General features: G+C 48.0%; 1 protein-coding gene across 1 annotated transcript in view; it reads right to left on the reverse strand.

Moving 5' to 3' along the window:
* NR5A2 (nuclear receptor subfamily 5 group A member 2) overlaps positions 1 to 15119 on the reverse strand; it is a 128391-nt gene extending 113272 nt beyond the window's left edge. Inside the window, exon 1 of the mRNA XM_022561991.2 lies at positions 14592 to 15119. Coding sequence (XP_022417699.1) covers positions 14592 to 14655 — 64 coding nt within the window. The 5' untranslated portion in view covers positions 14656 to 15119. The remainder of the gene's footprint in view (positions 1 to 14591) is intronic.
* Between the last annotated feature and the right edge of the window lie 11576 nt (positions 15120 to 26695).

The following is a 26695-nucleotide window of genomic DNA, read 5'->3' on the forward strand; positions in this document are numbered from 1 at the left end:
CCAAAATGTCACCTTTGCCTAAGGGAGAGAAAGGAGCACATGGCATTATCCTCCCACTGGAATGACTTTGCTTAAAGTCCACCGAACTATAAGGGTGTTTAGGGAAAGCAACACCAATATGCAAACACTTGGCGGGGGAACGGATGCCCCAGAAACCTTCTCAGCAGCCCCATTTTAACCACAGCCTGCTGCTCCCAGCGTTCTGATCTGTTAGATTAATCCAAACATTCAGTTACGTAGTGATAAGGGCTTTCCCCTCCACACTTTTCAAAAATCTCCTGTAAAAATAAAAAGGCAAAAGGCAGGACGCCCGGACCAAAAAAAAAAAAAAGAAAAAGAAGGAAGGGAAAAGATACACACGAGGGTTTGGTTTCGTCGCAAAGTACTGAAGTCATTTAATGAACTTCACATGTTTCCGATCATCACCGCAAAATATAAACACCTCGAGTTCGCCCTGTTAAACAGAAATCAGGCCGCGGCTCTGAGCGGCTCCCTGCAGGGATCGGGTAACCGGCCTTCCTTCCGACGCAGCACCGCGAAGGCGTCTTCACAGCTCCAAGATGGATAAAATGCATAGCGGAGGCAGTGGCCAGGAGACCCCAGATAATACCTGATCCGGTCCCTCCCGGAGACTCGGTCCTCGCCGATCGAGCCTCGCAGCGCGCGCCGCAGGGGACGGATGGCGAGGGCAGGTCCGCGCAGCCCGGCCGCCGCCCGCAGCCTCCCGGCACCTCCGGTGAAACCCCGGGCGCATTCGCCTCTCGCCCCTTGCTCAACTTTCGGCTACACACAGGCGCACAAACGCCCCAGTCAAGTTTGCTTTAAGTTAATCAGTGGCATTTGCAGGGGGCGGGGCGGGGCGGGAGGGGGTGGATGGGGAACCGAGGGCCGGGCAGAAGCTTCCTCTGATTTGTTTACCAAATAGGAAAGAGAGAAATAGCCCCCAGCCCACCCCCAAAGTACTCGGCCGCTCTATCACCATAGTGGCCTCCTTGCCAATGATTACTGATTTTTTTTTCCTCTTTAAAATAAAGTTCTATTTTCTTTACGGATTCTAGGGGCCTCCGGAAAGGGCCGTCGGGGTGAGGGTCCTTGCAGCGCTTCTCGGCTGAGCCGCGACCGGCAGAGTGGGGCCGGCTCTCTCCCAGGGACTCAGAGCCCTGGGCTGGGGCATAAACCTAGGTGAGTTAGCCAGAGTTTGGGCGGGGGGGGGCGGGGGGGCTGTCCCGGGAAGAGATGTTCCAGCCGAGGCAGACGCGTGGGCTCCGAGAAACAGAAATAAAGAGAAGCAGAGCGCAGTCCTCCCGGCGGTGCCCTGAGAGGGCCGCGCTCGCGTTCGGGGAACCTGGGGGTTTGGCCGAGGCTGAGAGTTCCAGAAGTTTGTTAATAGCCCCATCCCTCCTAAAGCTCGTGACTATTGTCTTGAGGCACGTTTTAGGGACGGAAAAAGGTGTGCTTTACCAAGTGTGTTCTCTTCTCCCTCCCCCTTTCCCCAACAAAGTAAACTTTAACTTCGCCTCTGAGAGGCTCGGAGAGGCAACCGTTTCCAGGGGACCCGGTGCGCGCCTCGGGGATCCGACACCCAAAAGACCGGGGCTGGGGGTGGGACCCTTTTGGAAAATTCAAAGGCAGAGGCCGTGTGGGGAGACCGACGGTGCGGTGCGAGACCGGGGCACCTTTCAGAGGCGCCCAGGTGCTGTTAACCCAAGATAGCGTTTGGAGCACGGAGTGCATCCGAGCAAATAAGTCCCGGTCTTGAGAAAGTAGAGGGAGCGGTTGGGCCTTGGACAGCGAAGGCCTCAGAAGCACGCGGACAAGTTCCCCGAACTGTCCCGGGACCCGGTAGCGGGTCCCCTTTCTGCCCCCCGGCCCCCCGCCCCGCGGGTCGGACGGCGGTGCGTCCCCGGCCGAGACCAAAGCGAGCCCGGTCCTGGGGTGCCTGTCCGCCGGGGCTCCCCTCCGGCGGCAGGCCGCGTGGCCTGGATGGAGGAAGCCTCGCCCGGGCGCTGCCCACCCGCTTTCGACCCCGGGGCTGAGCCAGCGGCCGGAGGCTTCCCGGAGGCCTAGGCACCAGGGAAAGCCAGCTTTCTGTTCTGGGGCAGTAGGTCGGGTCGAGAACGCCCCTCTCGAATTCTACAAAGAAAATATTGCAATGGCATCTCCCTCCCACCTCCCCCCAAACCCTGATTCTTGCCTCCCCGGCTTCCTGTTCCAGCTTCTCCCTCCGCTGCTTTTCCCGAGTCACCCAGAAACGCGCGCGGTAAGGAGAAGCAGAAACTTCCCCTTGACCCAAAAATCTCGCCGGCCCCAAGGACGCCCAAAGGATAGTCCTTCGCGGCAGCTGAAGGCGGAGGGTCTCGGAGGCAGCTCCCCGGCGCCGCTTCCCCCGACCTCCCTTCCCGGAATCCCAGGTGCCAGAGGGAAAGCCTCTTTGGGCCAACCGGGTCCCCTCGGCAGCCAACCTACAAGTTGGACTCTAGGGCCTTGGGCCCAGGGGACGTCCACGGCCCTCCCTGGAGGCTGAGCGAGACCCCAGGATCCGCGACTGGTATCCGACCCCACCAGCAGGACGCACGCCTTCCCGCCGCCCCGTCTTCTCAAAGCAGCGGGGCGACCTCAGGCCCCGGGCCCAGCGCCGCCTCTCCCGCACAGCCGCGTGCACCAGCCCTGAACTCTGCTCTCAACGCCTCCCCGGCCCTTTCAAGTTCGTTCAAGGGGATGGCAGGAAGCGTTCCGGGATCACAGGCCCGCCGGCCCGCACATCCTGCGCGCTGGCAGGGGCGAGGATGGAAGGGCACCGGTGACTTTTCCTAGCATTGTTCCCTCCCCGGCCCCGAGCAACTGCGATAAACTTCTGAAGGGCTCAATACGGCCAGATCTAGAGTCGCTTATTTTGGAATGCGGCGAAAATACAGCCTACGGGATTTGCCTTTTTTTTTTTTTTTTTTTTTTTTTTGCTGTTGTTATTAGCAATCAAAATCTGGGAAATGAAAAAGGACTTCCAGTTTCCCAGGTCTCAGACAGAAGAGCTTGAGACTAAACCGCCGCCCCCGCCCAACACTCACGCCGCAGCGCCCGACCAGAGGACGGGCTGGGAATAACTGGTTCTCTCCAGTTCTGCCTGCAGTTTTATGAAGTTGTTCAAATACGAGCCGGCTCCCTGGGTGCGCCTGGGCTGTGGGGCGCCCATGCGTCCTAACACCGCTAAGCCCGCTCTCCCCGAGGCTCCATCTCTCCCTGCAGTTGACTTTGCCAGGCAGTGTTCTTCCACCGCTGAAGAGCACTGGTTCAAGTTCCCGCCGATTCCAAAGACTGGGAACCTGCTCGGGTTTCCCGCGAGACATTCCGTTCCTTAGAATGATCTTTAGAATAATAAGATCTTTAGCCTGAAGCTGCCCCGCTCTTGTAGCCAGAGCTCGAAGCCTCTCTTTTCTTAATTAGAAGTGGCCAATTAGGCATTGCTTGGAAAATCCCCGCCCCGCATTGTTCAAGAGCCATAAACTTTTATGCCTGCCCCTGGGGAAGGGGCCCGACGCCCGCGCGCAGCCCCGCAGCCCCGCGGCGACCAGCGCTCGGCGGCCACTCAAGCGCCCGCGCGGGGCAGGCGGCTGCAGCCCGCGGGGCGAGCCCGGGGCGCTGGAGCCGCGGGAGCCAAGCGCCGCGAGCGCCTCCTTACCTTGCATGTTTTCCGGCATCTGCCCCTGTTCCCCATGCGACCGAGCCAGTCCCAGAGCTTCCGTCTCCACTTTGGGCAGCATGACAAGGCGGCCGCGGGCGGGGTAGGGGGTCCGTGCCGGTCCGGAAGCCCAGCACCTGGACGCCGGCAGCACAGCTTCAACTCCACCGGGAAGAAGGAGGGGGCGACCGGGTGGCTGCTTCCTCGCCCGCCGTCAGGAGCGCGCCTCCGCCGCTTCCGGGGCTGCCGTCAGGACCCCCGAGCCCCGTCCAGGCTCGCGGCTCCCGAGCCGCCCCGGAACCGCGAGGAGGAAGCAGCGGGCTGCAGGCTTAGACCGCGTCCGGGCGCCCCGGTCCGGCTCGGCAAGGGCGCAGCTGCCCGGGGCGCGAACGCGCGTACGGCCCAGCTCCGGGCGCGCAGCGGAGGCGGCGGCCGACCTGCTGCCGCCGCGGCGGTGCCGCTGCTCCCGGACGGCTCGGCTCTGGCAACCCGCACCCCGCCCTCCGCCGCCCAGCGCTCGGGATCCGCAGGGTCTCTCTCGCGCGCTTTCTCTGGCCTCACTCTCCTCTCCCTCCTCGGCTTTCCTCTCCTCTCCGCCCCTTCCCCGTCTCTGCTTCCCTCCCGCTCGCTGTCAGGCTTGGAGTTAGGAAGTTCCAGCCTCCCTCTGTCGCTTCGTCTACTCCTCTCCAGCCCGGGGAGGCGAGGCTGGGAAGGACAAGGGGAGGAAGAGGAGGAGAAGGGAGGCGAGTAGGTCTGGGCAGGGGCAAGAGGGGATGAGGGGTGATAACAGTGAATGGAGACGCGGGCTCCGGACTCGGGTCGGACACCAGGCGCCAGCCAATGAGGACGAGGCGCAGGCTCCAGTCCCCTCGCCTGCCCCAACCTCTTCACCCCGCCTCGCCCCCTCCTACCCCACCCAGGCCCGGGGCGGGGGATGCGCACGCGGCGGGTCTTAACAGCGGGTGAGAGGCGACCTCTGTCTGAGCGCGGCGGCCAAGGAGAAGCTCGGGCGGAGGTGTCCGCGCGCAGAGGGGAAGCCAGAGGGACGCGAGTGGGAGTTGGGGGTGAGGGGGCGCCCCCCGCGCGCGCCGGGTGAGGGGCTGCAGGAGGAGTTAAACACATTTAAACAACCCAGAAATGAAAAGAAGAGCTGACCTGCTCTCGAGGGTCTCCCGGCCTCGTTCCCCTCGGCACTCAGTCCGCGGGCCCCCGGGAGTGGCGGAGCGTCACGGTTCACCTGCTCACCGAGGGGGCAGCCGTGTCGCCGGGAATCTGAACGGCTATCCCCGTTTCCCCATTCTTCCCCAGTTCCTTCTCTCGCTTATAAACACCACCCCGCCTCCTCGAGCCCAAGATTATCTTGGCGGCAGACTTCCTAAATTTTGGTGAACTGGGTTTCCATATAGAATGCAAAGCGCAGCCTGGGCTTTCTTTTTCATTTTGCTGCCTCTTGGGTGGGACGATCCACATCCCAGAGGCCCCGCACTTTAAAAAAAGTTTTAAAGAACCATCTGTTATGCAAGCTATTCCTCCACCCGCCCAGCCCCATCTTCAAAGTTTTCAGATCTCATCCCAACAAGATGAAAACATTTTTTTTTTTTCCAGCCTCCTGACTGCATGTGAAATGCCTCATATTCAGTGTCTGCTGTGAGACCGGGTAAAGATCAGAGTCCATCCACAAGGGGGTGAATTTGAATCTCAAAGGCTCTGAATTTATTCTACTTGAATGGTATAGAGATCACACAGTCAAACTGGCCAGTCCAGTATTTGATGACTTGAAAAATACTCCAATCACTGCCATGCATAATCTACACTTTTATATGAAATGGGTCGTTCATCGCCTCGCCGCGCCTGGCGATTCAGATACTGTTGCCTCCCGAAACTGATTTGTCATTTTGCTGTTTAACATGCAGTATGCAGAATTTAAGTTATTTAAATCTCAGTTTTAGTAGCATCTGCAGGTTTCATGAAAATGTTTAAGCTTGGTGGGAGGGCTGCCCATTAGTTTGTAAAGGGGAGCGGGCTGAAGTTGCCAAAACTAGTGACCCTTAAGATGCTCAGATTTTAGTGACAGTCCGTCCATTTGCAGGATTTCCTATAGTTATTTGAAGTATCACTGTGAATTAAATTCAGAAAGGGGATAAAGTCTCAGGGCTCACATCAGTGCTCGCTGCACTTTCCTTATAGATACAGGTGAACTTCGAGCATCAGTTTATTACAAAGCCTTAATTTAAGAGCACCCTCATCCCACAGCAACCAAACAGCATATGGGGGCACTTTTGCAACGCCTTCCCAACACCAGGCTGGAGCTCTGTGGGAGGGAAGGCCCTCTGGTTGCTGGGACGGGAGGACGAGGTTAGGAGAGCTGAAAGAAGTAGACAGGGGGTCTGACAGCACCAGGGACTTGCAGTGTGGCCTAAATCTTTGCTGGGGACTTGGGGCTGAGCCTGACCTGGCTGGAGGCAAACTTTGTGATCGTGTTCAGAGCCCAGCCTCAGCCCCAGAAGGGCCCTGTTTAGGCCACACCTGACACCTCTTCTGTCTAGGCCAGTCTGCCCTCCCATCACACCCCCAGAGACCTGGAGTGACGGTGACAAAGGGCCAGCTGGTATCCATTTGTCTCCTCACAAAAGCGCGCGGCGATGGCGGGAGAATAGGGGCTGGGGTCAAGGTTTTAAGAGAATCCACAGTTGAAGCTCTAGTCTAGGCTGACGGCTCTGCTTAGTCAGCTGCGAGCCCAAAGGGCACCGAAAGCGCAGGAGGTCTCAAGCCGAGAGAAAACTTCCCTTTCTGAGAACCAAAGGAACCCCGAGCCCCCAGTGCTCCGGGCCTCCAGCTCCAGGAACGGAGGAGCTCCCGAGGGCCCCAGACCTTTCCAGGTCCCCTCGGGGGACGTCGAAACCCCGCCTTCGGTGGACAGAGCGGGAAATCTCCCGCGGGAGAGACCCGAGAGTACAGTCACCTTTACCCCGGGCGCTCTGCGTGGGGTTTAGGGGAGCAGACGCAGCGGCAGGGGGGGCAGGGGGGGCTTCCGACCTCGCGCTCCTTCCCGCCCTCCAAGTGCACCCTTCCCCCATCCTCCACCCTAGCACTTACTCTGGCCCTTTGCCCCTTCAATTCCGCTGGGCTGAGGGTCCCCACTGGAGCCCAAGACCCGTTTGCCCCTTGACCTGGGATGGGCCTGGGCGTCTCCCAGAGCACCCTGGCGGAAGGAGCGCTGGGGGAGGAGGTGCCCGAGCTCGCCCGCGGTGCCGGGTCGGTTACCTGGGGATGGTTCCAGGTGGCAGAGGCCTCCGCGCGAGGCGGGAGGGCGAAGCGGACGCCAGGAGGGGAGGCACCTGAGATGAGGATGGGGGACTGGGCCTGTGTGGTCTAAACGTCTCGGCTCGCGGTGGTCTGCGTTCTCGGAGAGATACACCCACCGCCTTGGAATGATAAAGCCCCGGCAGGCGGGCCGACGCCTCCCACCCTCCTCCGGGGAAGTCTCACCGACTGCCTCTTAGTGGGAGCGCACTTAGGAATCCACCCCGGCTGCGGGGCATTTAACCAACCGGTGGGGACGCGAGGCCGGGCGAGACCGTTCCGGCTTTAGCCGCCCCGCGCGTTCTCAACTCGCTCCCTCGCTCCCCTGCCAACTCCTGGCAAACTTCGCTCCCCTTTCCCCCCGCTTCCCCCGCGCCTCCACCTCCTTTCCTACGGGGCTGGTCTCCAGGCTCGTCCTTGCCGGTTCTCACTGTGTCTTCGAGCGTTGATTGACGGTTGCAATTACAAAGGATGATGCCTCGGGGAGGCTCCCGCAGCCTTGATGAGCCCGAGAAGCGCAGTCCCGGCATATTTTATCCAGACTCAGCGCCACGGGGCCGTGCGCCCCGTCCACCCGCGGGCAGGAGCGGAGGGGGGTCTCGCGCTCCCCGCCCGCGAGGATGCGACTGCCTTGCTCTCCCGCCGCCGCCTTCCCGTGGCTCCGCGCCGCGTTACCGAGCGCGCGTCGGGCACAGCCTGCCCCTGACCTGACCTGAGAAGTGTCGGGCGGCCCCGCGCGCTTCCCGCGTGCAGTCTGCAAAGGCGTAAGAGGTGATGATTTTCAGGACTGGTTCAAGTTTCCTGGGCTCGGCAGACACGTGTCCCCGGAAGAACAGCGTGGAAGACCTACGTCTCCCGCCCGCCTGGGTGGGAGAAGCCTGCCACGACCCAGCACGACCCGCCCAACCCCGCACGAAACTTGCAAATCTACATCCTTGGAAACAATGTCTAACACCTCCTCCATTCCTACTTTTTGGTGCTTTCGAGAAACCAGAATACTTTTCTCGTAGCACGTGCCTACTCTTTAGCCGCAGAAGAAACCTAGATTTTTTTTTTTTTTCCCCTCCGAAAGTCTCCACTACCAGGCCGGGATAGCCCGAGGGGAAAGAGAAACAAGTTTATCAGTCTACTGAAGCTCGGGTTCTGCCTAAGTTCTCCGCCCCTCCCACTCGAAAAGCCCATCAGAAGCCACTTTTGCTTTCCTCTGAAAATTAAGTTCAGCTAGAACCCCAGAGTTCCGCTGCTGAGCTGGAGCCGGGAAGGGGGGTGGTGCTGGGCTACCCCCCCCCCGCTCCTAGGCGCTCCACCCCCGCGTTCGAAGCACTTTTTTATTTTTTTAAAGAGAGGTTAAATTTTAGTGCAGACATATAAATTAACAAAGAGCATCGAATTGGCCGAAGCTTTCAGAGAATAAACTGGAATAGGTGAGAAGTCGTGTCATGTTAAAAAAAAAAAAAAATCCCTTTCTGCTGCCCGAGTAAACAGCCTGTAGTCCAGGAGGAAAAACTGCAGCCAGTCTAGCTAGACCTTCTACCCCTAGAAAGACTGCCTGGTAGGGGGTGGCCAGCCAATGGCGACTGACTCACAGTCACTATGGGAGTATCTTAGTATATCAGGGCCCCGTCTTTACCAGCGAGGAAAACGCAAGGTGCCGCATTTATCTCGGTAATCAAGACTCCTCCACCCCCTCCAAACAAACTCGCATCCTTTCCCTGAAGGACAGGTGAGGTTTTTGGAGACTTTGGCCTGTGTTATCGGAATCTACGGCTCTCGGTAATAAGGCTTCCCTGTAGAAGTTTTTAGACTTCATTTTCTTTGGGGCGGGTTGCCCCTGCCCAGGGGTCTAGGCGCGTCCCACCTTGGTCGAGCCGGTGCCCTTCGAGGTGAATGGGGAGATCCGGTCTGGAGAAAGGAGCCGGCTGGGAAATAACCTTGGGTAGGTGGTCCAATCTAATCTAGCTCTTCCTCTCTGTAATTGAAATGGAGATGTGAGTCAGCTCCAGCTCAACACTGGAGACTCCACTCTCGGAACCATCCCTGTCCATTCTCGGGACAAACCAGAACACTGAGTGACGTTCTCGAGGACGACGCTGGCGCCTGCGGGCCCCCAAGCGCTGGGTGAAACCTGCTGAACGCTCACACGGCGACTCCACCCCCCGTGGTCCCTCCCGCGCCTCAATCTGGACCGGGAACTCAGATCTGAGCACTAGGTGATTCTAGGCTGACATCCCATTGAATCTGGCCAGACTGGAAGCTTCATGAGGGAAAGGACGACGTGCCGCTTAGCTTCCGAATGGGGCCCCGGCTGTGGCCGCGCGGGGTTGGACATCGGGAGCCTCCGGCCTTAGGGAAGCCCCCGCGCAGGGTGTTCTGGTTCTTAAGATCCAAGAGCGCCGGACCCGCAGAACTGCGGCCGTCGAGCAATTCAGGTCCCTCTTGGACAATAGAGAAAGAGTGGGTTTGGAAAGGCGGCACTCGGGGTGGTCTCGTCCCCCTGGGGCATGCCGCGCGGGCGTAGGGAGAGTGTTAGGGGCCCCGAGATGCCGCGGATCGCGCTTTTCGGAGGGTGTCAGCTCCTTTTCCGACTTGCAGACAACTTTCGTGGTTAAGAGATGGTGGCCAGCGTGCGCCGAGCCTTGGGGAAGAATTCTTTCGCTTTCCCCCAGGGTTTCTCGTCTGGACACTGTGGGGCCTCGCTTCGGGGACCTGGTGGCGGGTTCCGAACAGTTTTCTTTCCAATCCTATAGACACCGCTGGAGGCGGCGGAGCTTTGGGGCCCTGAGGCTACGGACGTCCAGAGCCAAGGCTCAGCAGCATTAACTGTGGAAAACGTTAGCGCCGGGCGTGGGACCAGCATCTCCCTGCAGGAGACACACCCGGCTTTGTCAAAAGTGCTTAAAAAGGGCGGGGGAGGAGGTGCTTAAACTATCTCTTTCCCTATGCCCTCCCCCCAGGAGACCTTTGCTCGTTTCTTAGGAGTAAAAAGTCCTCTCTAAACTCTCTCATTTTGGGTGATTTCCCTGCCGTCCTCATATCACTGACTCTATAACAAGTGGATGCTGTGAATTTCCTCTCAATTTCCTTTTCATCCACTCAGGAGCCTCGCGAGTTGCTACCATAAGCCACAGAACTGCAAGCTCAACGTCAAACTCCAGAGATCCTTTCAGGAAATTCCAGAGTCAGAGACCAGAAGTGCCTCCCTGCTCCCACCCCCCCGCCCCCCATCTCTGCTCAGCTCTCAGGGCTCCAGATGGCTCCACCCCACCCATACGCCACGCCCCAGCCCACCCTTCCAAATTCTTCGGGGTTTCCACTGCGGATTGAAGAGGGAGATAAAGAGCGATTGACAAATGTCTTACTTAAGTCCAAAATGCCTTTCTGAAGAAAGTCTGAGTAGACAAACATTGTTTGTAATCATAATTGCTTTATATCAACAAGAGCAAAAAGATACTACCTTGAGGAAAAAGCACGGATTTCAGAGTCACATCCATGATTTCCATTTACAGCCCCACTCTCTGACAAACTGAGTGACCTTGGGTAAATCACTTGACCTTTCTGAGTCCATTTTTTTCTTCATCAGTAAAGTAAGGCTAACAAAGAAAACTTTTTTAAAACAAAATAAACTTTATGCACAGGTGATCGTGTCAGAAGAGCAGCCCACCGCACTGTTATTCATATCAGTTCTTTTATCTTTTGCCCTTTCTCCCTAATTTCCCCTAAACCATCCTCTGTAAGGAAAACAACTAGGAAGGGAATCGCTTGCCATTCTAAGGACCATTAAAAATGGATCCTTCCAGTGGGAGGTTCTTGCCAACGCCACCATCTTGCAGTGTCTGACACAGTCCTCAGGACTCAATCACATTACCCGCAGACATTCAGCTTATTTGAGGTTTAAAAGTAAAATGTATCTTTTCTTACTTGTCAGTCACACAAAAACACACAGGCAGCCTTTATTGATCGGTCTGGTCAATTTCAGTCCACATGTTTCCCCAGGCTCAATCTCTCATACACCGGGTCACATTTCAGCTCTTCCCCAGGCCCTTCCCAGACACAATGGCCCCCCAAACTCCTGAAGTTCCTTGAAGCCGAGTGGGTTTCTCAGAGAAGTTGTTCCAGCAAGGTGAAGAGTGAAGACATACCCTCAAATAAGTAGCTTTATCCTGAGGTAGGTTCTGGACTTGGGGAGTAAGACATCTGACTCTTGCCCTGCATAAGGCATCCCTGGAGGTGTTTGGGGAGGTTGGAAAACTGGCGGGAGACTGTCCCAGAGCCCCTCCCTCTCTAGCTCAGCTCAAGTTCAAGGCTGAATCCAAGATAACCCTAGACATTGTGTCTGCCGGGAGGGGTCAAGTAAAGAAAAAAAGCATTCCCAAGCCTCTGTTCTGGCTTCATCCATACACCTCTCTTGGTTTATTAAAAGAGGCATTAAAGAAATTCTTTAAGTCCCATCACAATTGAGGATCCAGGCCAGCAAAGAGAATCTGAGATGCATTGTTTCGGAAGTAGGCAGGACCCGGGAAGGAGACAAGGCTCCGAGACTCAGCTTCCTGGAGGGAACTGGCTGCCTAAGCCCAGCAGCAAGAATCAGACCATGGGCTTGGGTAGCTGGTATTCTAAACAGCACTGCAAATAAAGCTGGCTAGAGGTTATGGTGACATAACAGGCTTTCTCACTTTCCACTGTGTGACGTTGACTTCCAGAGATCTTAAGGGCACAGAGCTTACTGGAGGTTATCACTGGAATCAAATCAGACTCCGAGAGTGCTAAGGGGACCAGATAACAACGTTTATATCACAGTCTCAAGACAGCATTTGCACTGTGTATTACGTACCCCTAACCACACAGACAGAACCTCCTGTGGTCAGGATGCAACATTATATGGACTGTATAATATTCTTCAAAAATGCACTTAATTCGAAGAATGACATAAATTTAATAGAAATCAAACATAACGTTGAGCACATTGCAAGAGGGTCAATAAATACTCGTTACATGACATGCTTCCTACCACACAGGTTTGGCTCTTTTGCTGACATAGACAGGTACTTTATTGTCTCTCTCAAAGTAGTACTGCGTGTGATTCAGTAAAATCACCCCATTTGTGAGAAAGGAAAAAGCCTAAGCCAGAAACCGAGAATCTGGACAGCATCCCAGAGCTAGTTAACTTTAGGGGAACTATCTGGTTGTAACCCAAGTCTCCTGCTCTTACACCACACAGATTATCTTGCAGGTAGGCAGAAGGAACAACGGCATCTTATTTTCACTTTTCTATATGAGCACAGACGTCTATATGCAATTTTCATGGAACCACCGGTGTGCATAAAAGAAAAATGTCATGCCATGTCTCTAGGACCCATAGAGACAGCTTTTTAGATAAACAGAGGCACATTTCCCAGAAAAACACAAATGAGCTGATGTAGAATTCAAACCCTGACTGAGCTGTACATACACTGGGCTTAGTTTTGGGAACCTCTCCCCACTCCATCCCAACGTGCAACTTGCCATCAAAGCCACCGGGACCTCAGACCCTCTGAGCTGCACCCGTGGGTTCTCCTCACTGGGCCTGCCCGGGGCGGTCAGACCCCCATCCAAGAGGCAACTGGCTTTCAGGGACCCACTGGAGGACCTGATGGCTCCAGTGTCCCTCCGGGTGACGGTCTAGCCAAGAACCCCGGGAATGGCCCCCAGCACCCCCGGGAGGCTACGCTGTGGAACAGACGGACCCTCAGTGCCAGCAGCAGCCTCCGGGTAAATAGGGACACCCCACAACCAACCGTGGGGCTGCAATACCCGGGGACGGGGGAGAGAGTGTGCCTGGGCCGGGAGGGGGCGGTGGCTGCGAATGAGATCCGGAAAGAGGGGTTTTTTAACCGGAAAATTCACTGTTATTTTGTCACCCTAGGATCTGGCGCCCGGAAGTGCCCGCACAGGTTTCGGGTGTCGGGGGCGGGCTCGCGGAGGCCCTGGGCTTCTCCTTCGGGGCCTTCTTGAGGCTCAGCCTCTAGCGATCCCTCCGGGGCTAGACGGACGCCCAGCCGGCTGCCGGCGCTCCGGACCCGGCGGACCCCAAACTTGCAGGTGGTCCAGCTTCACGCCCGGGACGGACCCGGCGCGTCCGGTGAAAAATGCGCTTCTTCCGCGGTAGCCGAGGCAATGCGAAAGTGGCTTCTCTACCATCTCCCCCGCATTCCTTCACCCCGGGTCTGCGCCGCGCCGTGGGGGTCCTCGTGTGTGGTCTCGGGAATGCCCTCGCCCTGAATTCGCATCCGCGGGCGGGTGAGTCTCCGAGCGCGCCCTCGCCGCGCGCCCCCGCCTCCACGGCCCGAGCGCGCCTCTCCCCGCGCGCCCCCGCATCCCCGACCCGAGCGCGCCCTCGCCGCGCGCCGCCGACGCCAGCAGCGCGGTGGCCCAGCGCGGCCGCTGCCTGTAGGGACCCTTCGCCCATGCGCCCAGGCGGCTGCGCCCCGGGCAAAGATTTGAAATCGCTCTGTGTTCTGTTCCAGCTCCTTCTGTGCCCGTATTTTCTTTTTATCAACAGAGCAATTGCTTCTCTGTTGCACTCTGCCTGCCTTCCCGGTGTTTTCTTTTTCGTAAGTACAGAACATTATTTTTGGTAACCATTTCCTCAACTGATATACTTTAGGGTGTAGTTGGCCCATAAAAAAAGCAATCACTGCGTTCGGTGGAGTCAGCTGGTTATCAAGGGAGAGAGAGGAAAAGCCGAAGCCTTGATTTTCCTTCTTGTTCCAGCGGCGCTGGAATTCAGCGCCGATGACAGGCCTCTGCCTCTGCGAATTACAGGGAAATTCCGGTTCGAAAGTCTAAGAAAGGGCTACAAGAAAGGGCTTAGGTCTTTCAAAAACTAGTGGGAAGGAAGAAGGGCAAGATTTCCAACAGACTAATAATTACAGACCCCTGGGAATTACTTCCCTTTAGTCCTTTACTTTCAGGATTAATTAAAGGTATTCTTGCTGTAACGTTAACGTTTGTGACTCGCCATTATTTTTTAAAAATGAAAATAAACTTTGTTTACTTATTCTGTTTATGAAAAGAAGACATGCTCATTATTTTGCAAAACAGTCACCCTTAACTTCTAATCCTTAACTAATGACGGTTTTTTTGGTTTGTTTTTGTTTTTGGCTCGAAAAACAAAAGTTTTCTATGATATCTGCAATGAATGAGACATACTGTGATGTGGCTTGAAACTCCACAGATACGCGAAAGCACTTGGTGAAGTTTGATCAATGGTGACTCCATATGGCTAACTTGTTTCAAGGTGTTCAAATTTTAGTTTACTATTTCTCATTTAAAATTATCAGAAAATATTAGGGATGAAGGTGAGATATTCTACATTTTGTTTTCTGGCCGTTTTAGGCTAATAGGATGACGTGCAAAAACAGAGGATATAATGAATACTTGAAGTATTCGATTGCCTTTTTTGAACTTCAAGAAAGATATATGTGTGATATATATGTGGACTTATGTGCTTTTAATAAACACAATTGGAAAAGCAGTGACTTATAATAGTAAACCCATCAATGAGAGTAAATTACATGTATTAGTGTAGTAGCAGGATAATAAATAGATGATAAAAAGAGCAACTCCTACTTACCAATAGGTGTAAGTCCGTGCTTTAGAGATTCTTGTAAATCCCCAGTATCCGAATTAGAAGACATTGTTAATGAAATTATAGGCAGTCCTTTGGCTTAAAGCAGAAATCATTGAGCATAAGAAAAAGTGCAGCTTGTCAAATTTTGTAGCCTTGGGGAGGACACATCAGACTACAGTAACCCTTAGTGAAAGTTAAGAAAAAGCAAAAAACAAAAAAAATCCAAGAATCCAGAAAGTTACAAGCAAGTATTTCCCTGGACTCTGTACTTTTTCCAGCATTAGTGACCTGCTGTAAACAATGTATCCAGTTTCATGATGGTTTCTAATCAGAGGAATGGAAACTTTCGATAGGCTTGGACTAATCACGTGACTCTATGCAGGTTGATAAGAGGACCCTGTTATAAAGTGACAGCAAAAGAGATAAGAACTCTCGGCAGATAATGGCAAACAAATGATTAACTCAGAAACGGAGAGGTGCAGTGCAGCTCAGAGAGTGGAAAGTTGTAAAACTGAGGGGTCAGAAGATCATACTTAGTGGATAAAACTCCAAACCAGCTTAAATCCACTAACTAAACTTAGGCTTGTGACATACCCCCTTGATGTCATCACCTCTTTGCATAGAGGAGGACGGACGTAGCTCTTCTGACCTCTGTAAATATATTTTAGATGATAACGTTGGCAGACATTCATTCTTTAAGTGATGACTAGGGATATGATTGACACTTTGAAGCACTACAGGTAGCATTACCGAACTTGTGCTCATTTATTTATTCATGTTTTGTCAACCAGCTTTTTTATCATGCCTGTTCATTAGCTGAGGAGTTAACCTTAGCTTGTTTGTACACTGGTCAGTTGATTAAAAGGGCAGCCTATCTCTTTACCCCGATAAAGTAAAACTTATACTTTGAGGTTCATGCTGCCAAAATGATGAATGTGTAATACGTTTTCCATAATTTAAAAATTATCATTCTTTCCTTGAATCCATGGAAAAAATCTGGATTACTCCTGACCATGAAAGAATTATTACTCAAATGACCAAGGGTAGTTTTAGGCTCTTGTGAAATATCCCTGTTGTTCTTTAAAGTAATAAAGTCTGGATTCTTAGAGCAATGTATGTCTTTTCCTATGTTGTGGAACAACAGTTAGTTATTTTCTTGTATGTCTTGATTTTGCTAATGGAGCAAACTTTTTTTTTTTTAATTTTTTTATTGGCCTGAGGTCCTATTTGGAAAACCCAGAATGTTTATGTATAGCATTTTTTTCCCATCAAAATTTTAATTTTTTTGGATTAGGTTTGACTGTGTATAATAGAAAAAGCAGAATGCCAGTGGTTTAACTAAGACATTTATTTATCTCTTGTAAAAGAAATTCAGAGGTAATGATGGTACAGTGGCCCTACAAGGTTGTCCAGGACCTGGTTCTTTCCGTTTTACTCTCCTCTGTCTCTTGTCCTCGTGTTCCAAAATGACTGCTAGAGGTCAGCCATCACTACCAGGAAGCAGTACAGAGGAAGGGAGAAAACACATATTCCTTTTCCAGGACATTTCCTGAAAGTGCCATGTAAACACTTTGCTTACAGCTCACTAGGCAGAAATTTGACACATACCCACACTTAGCTGCAAGGGAGGCTGGGGAGTGAAGTACATAGCTGGGCAAGTAAATGTATATTTCAAACTAACAAGGATTGGGTAATTATAATCATCCATGTCAGTTCTTTGTTGTTAGTTCTTTAAACAGTCAAACAATAATGTGGCATAATACCAGAAATGTACATATGTAGATATTAGAGGACCTATGATCCTGAAAAGCAGCCATTCTCTTAAAAATTATAAGCTCTAAAAGCTTTTTGCTTATGTGAATTATATCTATTAGTATTTATTTTATTCCACATTAAAATTGAGAAAGTAAAAAAATTATTATTTTTAAAATTTTTGTTGGAGTATAGTTGATTTACAATGCTGTGTTAGTTTCAGGTGTACAGCAAAATGAATCAGTTATATATATATATCCATTCTAAAAAAGTATTACTTATAAATATATTAATTTGTAGTTATTAAAGTATATTACTATAAATAACACATTGAAAATTGAAAATAGCTGTTTTCCAAAACAAAATAATCCATAAAAAGTGACATTTTCAGAAGTCTTTTTAATGTCTAGCTTAATAGAAACCTGGATTCTCACATCTCCTTCTGCATTCAGTCTTTAGTGATATGTTGTTTTGGCTGAAGTATATACAAAACGTGGGACTTCCCTGGTGGCACAGTGGTTAAGAATCCACCTGTCAATGCAGGGGACACGGGTTCGAGCCCTGGTCTGGGAGGATCCCACATGCCACGGAGCAACTAGGCCCGTGAGCCACAACTACTGAGCCTGCGCGTCTGGAGCCTGTGCTCCGCAATAAGAGAGGCCGCGATAGTGAGAGGCCCGCGCACCGCGATGAAGAGGGGCCCCCGCTTGCCACAACTAGAGAAAGCCCTCGCACAGAAACGAAGACCCAACACAGCCATAAATTAATTAATTAATAAACTCCTACCCCCAACATCTTGTTAAAAAAAAAAAAGATGTGGTACATATATACAATGAAATAGTCCTTAGCCATAAAAAAGAATGAAATAACGCCATTTGCAGCAACATGGATGGACCTAGAGATGATCATACTAAGTGAAGTAAGTCAGACAAAGACAAATACTATATGATATCATTTATATGTGGAATCTAAAACATGATGCAAACAAACTTATCTATGACAGAAACAGACTCACAGACGTAGAGAACAGACTTGAACACATTATAACCTAATTAGATCAGTTGTTTAAATCAAAATGTTAATAAGGCTAAAGTCCAAGTTTTAAAGTTTTATAAATGGAAAATTATTTGCAAGATCAGAGGGACACCTAGTATTGCTAGCTAACACTCACAGACTTGGGCCTTAGTGCAGTTGACAAAAACAAAGTGACCTTTTCTGAAAGTTTTGCTTGGATAGGGATACTGGGTAAGTTGGAATATAAATTTATGACACTAGCTAATTTTCATGTTAAAATTGAAATTTTATTTTATTCTTTTAGGTTTCTGGAAGAGAATCTTTCTCAATCAGTGACTAAAGCCCATGTATCAATATTTTCAAGCCTTTATGTGCTTTTAAACAATATTAACATTGATGCTTCTTTTTTTAACTTAATTTTGATTTTATATTATAGTCGATTTACAATGTTGTGTTAGTTGCAGGTGTACAGCAAAGTGATTCAGTTATACATATACATACATCCATTCTTTTTCAGGTTCTTTCTCCATATAACTTATTACAAGAATCTTGAGTAGAGTTCCCTGTGCTCTACGGTAGGTTCTTGTTGATTATTTATTTTATATATAGTAGTGTGGATGCTTTTTTTAAACTAAGTAAATGGGGTGCGTATGTATGTGTACGGGTCATTTATAACTGAATATATGGACGTTGGTTGTAACATAATTTCACACGTCATATACTGTAATAGATTAAGCAGTCATTGTCTGAAGAGTCACATTATAGAATTCATTATCCCCCCTTTTTCCTTTGTTGTTTACTCTGATTACTGTTATGTTTTCATTTCTCCTCTTGCTTCATGTTATTTTGGTTGAAATGTTGGAATACTGCATCGGAAAGATATGGTTGGAATACTGCATCGGAAAGATAAAAGTGCTATATGGGAAGACCAGTTAGAAGAGAAATGAGAATAAAGGAAGACCTCTCACGTCCTCCCTCTCTGCCGCGTTTTAGCTGTGTTGCTGGCTTCCCGCCCTGCTGGACGTACACTCTCCTCTGTGTCTGGTTTGGGTGGCGTGGGGCCTGGGTGACTCCTGGAAATCAGGGTGAGAATTGGCAGTGGCCATGACTGTGGTCCAGAGGTGGCATTTGATAAACATGCCGTTGTTTTCTCTGAGCTTTAAGCTCTTGTGTACACTCTACTTTGCATGAATACATTAGGTATTATTTACTTAGATTCCTTTTTTTTCTTTTAAATATATCATGGATTTCAAAATATGATTTTTATTGAAACGGATGATTTCTTCTCTAATTTTAAGATAGAAACCCAGGAGGAGCATATATTTTTGCAGGCATATTTTACACCTATAACTGCTTTGGAAGATGTAGGTCTTCTTTCACACGTGCCTGAGTGTTGGACACACATTTGTTAAGGCTTTACGTATTATTCAACCCATCAAATAGCCTTGCCCATCAAATCCTCCCAACACGCTGGCTGTTCACCTAATTGTCTTTACCTGAAAAACCATGAAGTTGTGGTTGGTGAATGCAGCCTGTCTGAGCAGGAGAGCACATTATAAGATCATGGTCGCCATGAAGGTAGTAGTTAAGCATCTGGGATTTGGGGTCAGAAAATTCACAGTTGCCATACTCACTTTGTTCCCTACTCAGGGGCAAGGCAATGCTTGACCTCTTTGAGCATTAGAGTCTTCAAGTAAAAATGACAAAAATTATGGAATCCAATAGTGTTTGTTGTGAGAAGCAAATGAGATCATATATAGAAAGTGCCCAATACATATTTTGATGTCATTAAAAACCAGTATGGACCGTGTGACTTGGGTTCTTGGGTGAGAGACTCATCTTCCATAATGAAATTTTGGAAAACATATGCAAGTTTCTTCTTTTGTATTTTGTTTTTGACACCAGTTCTTAGTTTAGTCACATACTACTTGACACCCTATAGAAGACCTCCCATGATTTATAGTTTAATAGTATTATGTAATGCTTTGCTTTCTCTTCCTTTTTTGTGTATGGCTAATAAAACATGGAACAATAAAAAAGATTGGATTTCATTCTTTGTTACATGCTTCTGATTAGACAGAATTATTTACAAAATATACAAAAAATGTTAAAGGATGATAGCATTACTGGGTTCCTAATAACTCCCACCAGAACCTTTAAAACATACTATTTGCTATTTGTCACTCTTATTCACGTTCCTGTAGAACTTACTGGCATGTGGAGGAAACGTTGCATTAATGAGTTACTTTGGTCTTTTGAAGCTTATCTAGGAGGCTAATTGAATAGAAATAGATACTCAGTACTTTGTGAGAAATGAACATATTTTTGTGAAAGAAAGGCTGGAATAACATTCACATGTGATATGAATAACAGGTGCTCGGAACTCAGCCCCACAGATGGTTAATGAACAATTTAGGTTCCAACCGGGCTGGGGAAAAAGCACAAAAGAAATTACAACCTCAATTTTTAGTAATTATTTTTCCCAATCAAGGCAGTCTAACCACTTCCTTTTGGTGAATGTGGGCATTTAATCACCTTCATTATCCCACCGAACTCAGATACCACCACAGAGCACACTTACAGTGACTCACATGTACAAGGATACATGTTTATAATGATAAAACATTATTTGCTAACTGATTTCAGAAAGGATTTGTAAATGATTGACAGATAACTAATGACTCCTAGGCATCTTTGCCAAAATCCAGAAAGCGTTCGGTAATGTCATCTGAGCCCGTACTGCATGAGGATGTTGAAGTTCAGTTAATGAATTACAGTCACTGTAAACTTCCTGAATACACTCTTCCAAGGCATTATGACATATCTGTTAGGAATGGACATCCTTGTAAAGTCGGATTTCTGGTCAGCACCGTGCATAAGCATATACACCAGAAAGACCCTGTGGGTATGTTTATACCTGGATTTATTAAGAGCAAGCACCCGAAATGACTCATCATTCAAATGGACTGATTGAAGCAGCTACTGGGGAGTTTACAGAGGACTTAGAAGAAGAACCAGTTAGTTTTTGCCAAACCATGGCTTACTGGGGCGTTTTTGCTGATACCCTTTACTAACAATGCCATTTGTCACTGATTTCATTGAAGACCTGGGCTAGCACTGGCACTGAATAACTAACTAAATAAATAAATCAGCTTCTTTAACAACCCCCAAGCCCCCAATTATATAAGATGATGGGGTGGCAGATCTGGAAAAATAATGACTATGTAAAGATTTCTTTTCATTCTTTTTAATAACTGTGAGAAATGTGGCACCTGGCAGGAAAGATAAGTTACTTTTACACAGTACTGTTATGGCCAGGTAAATATTACTCACTTTTTATAGCACTAATAATTAAACAGAGCCTTAGTCAATCTTTCAGCAATTGAAATATTTAAGACTTTATTCTTCTGTAGGCTTGTGTTGAGTTCCCCACGTTTATCACAATCTGTGATTTGACTTATGGTTCATATCTTTATTTAGAGTAAATGAAATAAACTCAGTGCCATTTTGTTTCCATTTAAGGCCTTTTAAAACATTTAGGCAAATAACTAAATTATCTAAACTGTTTTTAAAAAAGGGATCTATAGAGCATCCAAAGTGATTTCCCTAGGAGTTACATAGTAATTATTTTCTAAAAAATATGGAGCCACAAAATACATCTCAGACGTGCTTAATTCATGCAACTGAAGGTTATGTATTACCTGGCATTATCTCGTAGACCACATGAATAAAACACTTTTTCAAGTAATAAGTGTTCCTCTAGAATGGAATATTTTATATGGTTAAATCTTATATGGGGACATATAACTCAATCTTGATTGCGTTTCAGTTATTCTAATAGACATCGTTTTATTGGTTTTTTTGCCCTCTCAATCCTTTGTGGAAAAAAAATGTTTAATCAAAAATGATAAAGTAGAATTTAAAAATATCTATTCCTTAAACAGTTTCTCAACACAGCAATCTGCGATTAGTCAAAACATCAATCATTAATCTACTGACTGTAATAAAATAATGGCATAAATGCACATTACATTTTGGGAAAGGAAAGATAAAACCAAAAAAGAAAGGACTAATTGAAAAAAAACTGAAGACACTTAGAAAGGTCATCTTATACTATATGAAACTGAGAAAAACAAAAATGAATTTCGAAGAGGTAGGCATACTTTCTACCTGTTATTTTTATTTCCATGAAAATAGCAAGTTATACCCTCAAGCATAATTTATTTAGATACTAATGTATTTTAGATTTTTCAAGTTCTTTTACATGTCCCAGAAAGCCACAAACCATCCAATTTTTCTATTTTATGCTAATAATTAAGAGAAAAAAGAGTTGATATTACAGGTAAATAAAAAAATTGAAATTGTTGTGAGATTTCAATTATCTATTCTCTCTTTCATTAGCTTCCATTACCACCCAAATTTAAATGTGCTGTTTTTAAATTTAGTGACATTTTTGACCTTTATTATGATCTTAAAGCTTTAGTCATATTAATTATATAATATTAGAATATATATGATATTTAGAACAGTTGTTACTAGATATGTGATTTTTGACTACTTTTTCGACCTCTCTTTACCTCTATAGCCTCATGTATCATTTCTCCATTTACTGAGCACATACTATATGCCAGGCACTCTGTGAAGTGCCTCACATACGCTCTATCATTTAATCCTAAAACTAATTATTATGAATTAAATGATATATATGCCTGGCACACAGTAGTTGTTCAATAAACATCAGCTGACAATATTAGTATTGACGGCTGGGAAGATTTACACTAGGGAAATGCAAAGACCTTTAAACATAGAATTGGTAATGCATGATGTCCTTAAATGATGTAAATATATATACATATGAACAAATCATAAGTGCAGATCCAATTCATCATGTCCCAAATGGAACTCATTATCTTTCATTTCAAATGCCATTTTTTTTTTTTTTGGATGAATGACACCACCAAATTGCTAAATCGGAAATTTGGGTACCATTCTAAAAATCTCCCTCTGATTTACTTGCTGTGTCTATTCAGTTGCCCAGCTTAGTTCATTCTGTTTCAATAACATCCCTCAATGGCATCCCGTCCTCTGGTTCTGTCATTGCCTTGGCTTCTGACATCCACACTGGACAACTCACGGGCTTTGAGGCAGAGGGACTTGAGGTCTGGTCTGGGCACATCTTTGATTAACATGGTGACCCTTGGTGAATTCTGTGTTCCTTTTAACTCTGTTTTCTCAGTGTGGGTGCAGCATGAACCACGACTCCTGAGATGGTGGGAAGGTTAGATGAGAACTCGCGGCGCAGGTGTAGCCTGACGACTGATACATACAGGCCCCTCATCATTTCTCCCTTTGATCCTTTCTGTCACCTCCCGAGGGTTCCTTGTCTTGCTTTGGCTTCTTCTAGGCTTTTCACACACTCCTGCTTAACGAATTTTAAAAAATTGAATAATGATTCTGCTGCTTAAAATTCTTCGGTGGTTTGCCATACTCTTTTTATATATATATATAAATGTATTTATTTTTGGCTGTGTTGGGTCTGCGTTGCTGCGTGCGGGCTTTCTCTAGTTGCGGCCGGGGGCGGGGGGGCTACTCATCATTGAGGTGCGCAGGCTTCTCATTGCGGTGGCTTCTCTTGTTGCAGAGCACGGGCTCTAAGTGTGCGGGCTTCAGTAGTTGTGGCTCGCGAGCTTTAGAGCGCAGGCTCAATAGTTATGGCACAGGGGCTTAGTTGCTCCGCAGCATGTGGGATCTTCCCGGACCAGGGCTCGAACCCTTGTCCCCTGCACTGGCAGGCGGATTCTTAACCACTGCACCACCAAGGAAGCCCTGCCATACTCTTTAGGATAAAAAGTTCATAGTTTAAGTTTATTACACAAGACCCTTTAGGATCTGACCTTTTTTTTTTAACTTCTCTGATCTATCTTCTCCCCCACTTTCTCATTAATTCTGTACTCTACCTATAAGAACTACTTGTCAAGTCTCAAAACATCACAGTGTTTCATGCCTCTCTCTGTTCACTCATCTCTTCGTTTGTTCATTTATCCATCCATCTGCTTCGTCAGCTAAAATGTACAAGAGGCTATAATGGTGCTGGGGATAAAGAGTCAACCTCACGAGGTTCGATTTGGTGGAAGAGAGAAAAGAGGAGAGTTAATTATCAGAGCTTAGGGTGCTGGGGGTACGCAGGTGTCCCTAATCCATCTTGGGAGAGATGAACAGCAAACATCCTGGAGGAAGTGGGGCTGGAGGATCCTTGAGGACAAAGCAGAGTGAGCCGAGTGACAAGGGGGCTCCTGAGAGGAAGCAGTTCACACCAGCCATGGAAGCGTGAGGTGTGGAGTGCTGGGGGCCCTGACCCCATTCCACAGGAGCAAAGCCTGGCCTGAGTTTAACATATGTCCTTGGAGCGTGGAAACCTGCAAACGGAGAGAACGGCCAACAATTGGCGATGGCTGAATAAATGATACTATCTCCACTTCACTGGCTACAATGAAGCCATTGAAAAAAAAAAAAAAAGCTAAGCAGAGCCTTCACTGGATGGCTTGGAGGGATTCCTGTGAAGTATTTATGGCTGCATGGGCAAAGCAAGGTAATTGTATGCGTAGGAGAACCAAGCAAAAGAGAAGAAAAGATGATAGAGGCGTGTGATCACATTTATGCGTTTAGGTAAAAATCTGTGTACATGTAGATATGTATACAAATAAAATAAAGAGATTAAAGCAACTTAGAAAATGCAGTCAAGTATAAAGGGAAGATATACAAATCACCTGTAATCCTGACATCCTGAGATCTTAAAGCTCTGAAATATTTTCTTCTAATCTTTTCCTATGTATTTAAGGATTTAAATACAGACAAATTTGGTATCATATTGTATATATTGTTTTATGTTCTGCCCTTTAAAAAAATTATTTGTAACAACCCTTGCTTAATAGATATTACAACGTTTATTTCATTTTATTTATTTATTTTTTCCAGCATGTGGGATCTTAGTTCCCCAACCAGGGATCAAACACGTGCCCCCTGCATTGAGAGCATGGAGTTTTAACCACTGGGCCACCAGGGAAGTCCCTATATTCTGCCCTTTTAAACATCTATGTTATATGATCAATATTTTTCCATCCCATTATATTTTTTCTAAATCATGATTTTTAATTTCTGGTTGCTGTTCCTTTAGATCGCTCTTTTGTAATTTATCGTTCTCCTGTTGTTGGACATTCAGTGTTCATTCATTAATTTTCCTGATTTAAATAACCTTGGTCTTGTCACTTATTAGCTGTGTGACCACGGACGGCTTACTTAATCTTTTTGTACCTCAGTAAAATGGAAATAGTAATAGTATAGGGTTGTTATAAAGAGCAAAGTGGGGACTTCCCTGGTGGCGCAGTGGTTAAGACTCTGCGTTTCCAATGGAGGGGACCTGGGTTCGATCCCTGGTCAGGGAACTAGATCCTGCATGCATGCTGCAACTAAGAGTCCTCATGCCACAACTAAGAGTTCACATGCCACAACTAAGGAGCCTGCCTGCCGCAACTGAGGACCCTGGCACAACCAAATAAATATTAAAAAAAAAAGAGTAAAATGACTTAAAATGTATTTCTTTGTAAGTGAGGCTGGCACAAAGAAAGTACTCAATAAACACTCTTTGTTTTTTCACTTGTTTGTTTTTGTTTTCTTTTTTCTTTTTTAAAAGCTCTCTCTTTGGAAGCTGTCGGAAGCAGCATATGAAAATTTCTTCTCTTCTAGACAGAAGATGACAGTGCCTCCCTCAGACCACTGTGTGAATATTAAACAAAATGTTCCAAGTGGCTAATGTGATACCTGACACCCCACAGACCCTTAGTCCACTTTCCCTGGGTGTTTTCAAGTCTCCATAAAATGTTCTTCCTCTGTTCTCGGATGGTGCCCAGTGTATATTCTATTATATATTGTATGCTATGTTATTATCTAGATTATATCTTATATACAGGACTTATGTCTCTGTACTGTGATGGCTTATTTTCTCTTTTGTTTGTGAAGAGGTGAGTCCTCTGTCCCCACCTCCCGACACAAGGATTATACGCTGTGGGCACTCAGTGAATGTCTGGGGAAGGAAGAGTATCGAGAAAGAAGATGTAAGATGAAGGTTATTTGAGAGAACAGGAAAGAAAAAGACAAAGAAAAATGATCATGGGGGACTTCCCTGGTGGCGCAGTGGTTAAGAATCTGCCTGCCAATGCAGGAGACATGGGTTTGAGCCCTGGTCCAGGAAGATCCCACATGCCGCGGAGCAACTAAGCCCATGCGCCACAGCTACTGAGCCTGTGCTCTAGAGCCCGTGAGCCACAACTACTGAGCCCGTGCACCTAGAGCCCATGCTCCGCAACAAGAGAAGCCACTGCAATGAGAAGCCCGCGCACCTCAACGAAGAGTAGCCCCCGCTCGTCGCAACTAGAGAAAGCCCGCGCGCAGCAACAAAGACCCAACGCAGCTCCCCAAAAATAATAAATAAATTTTAAAAAATGATCATGGGAAGTGGGATTAAATGTTAGGGAAATGGAGAAGGTGAAAAAAGGAAAGATAGTGTGAAGATACGGTGAGGGTCTTGGTAGTGTGAACTGGGGCTGATCACTTGGGGAAAGAATCAGAGTGAGGAAACTCTGGCTAGCAGGGTGCAGGGTTGGCTACAGTACACAATTAACTGCTAACTTTTGGGTCCCTGCTGTGTGGCAGGCACGGGGCTAAGTTCTAGTACAGGTTGTCTCACTGACTCATTTCAAGCACCCTGGGGACTTCCCTGGTGGTCCAGTGGGTAAGACTCTGCACTCCCAATGCAGGGGGACCATGTTCGACCCCTGGTCAGGGAAGTAGATCCCGCCTGCACGCTGCACTAAGAAGTCCGCATGCCGCAACTAAAGATCTTGCACGCCACAATTAAGACCTGGCACAGCCAAAGTAAATAAATAATTTTTTAAAAAGCACCCTGTATTAGGTAAATGATTTTAATTCCTCCATGAGGGAAATATCTCCCAGAACTATTTTCAGAATGAGGGAACTGGGAATTCCCTAGTGGTCCAGTGGTTAGGACTCTGTGCTTTCACTGCTGAGGGCCTGGGTTCAGTCCCTGGTCGGGGAGCTAAGATCCATAAGCTGCGTGGCACAGCAAAAAACAAATTAAAAATGAATGAGAAAACTGCCCAAATGTCCATCAGCAGATGAATGGATACAGCGAATGTGGTACATATATACAATGGAATATTACTCAGCCATAACAAAGAATGAAATAATGCCACTTGCGGCAACATGGATGCAACTAGAGTTGCCATACTGAGTGAAGTGAGCCAGAAAGAGAAAGACAAATATCA

This window comes from Delphinapterus leucas, chromosome 1 (genome assembly GCF_059928025.1).
Source record: "Delphinapterus leucas isolate spDelLeu-1000000601 "Yukka" chromosome 1, BTC_Dleu_Yukka2, whole genome shotgun sequence".
In the NCBI taxonomy this organism is placed as follows: Eukaryota; Metazoa; Chordata; class Mammalia; order Artiodactyla; family Monodontidae; genus Delphinapterus; species Delphinapterus leucas.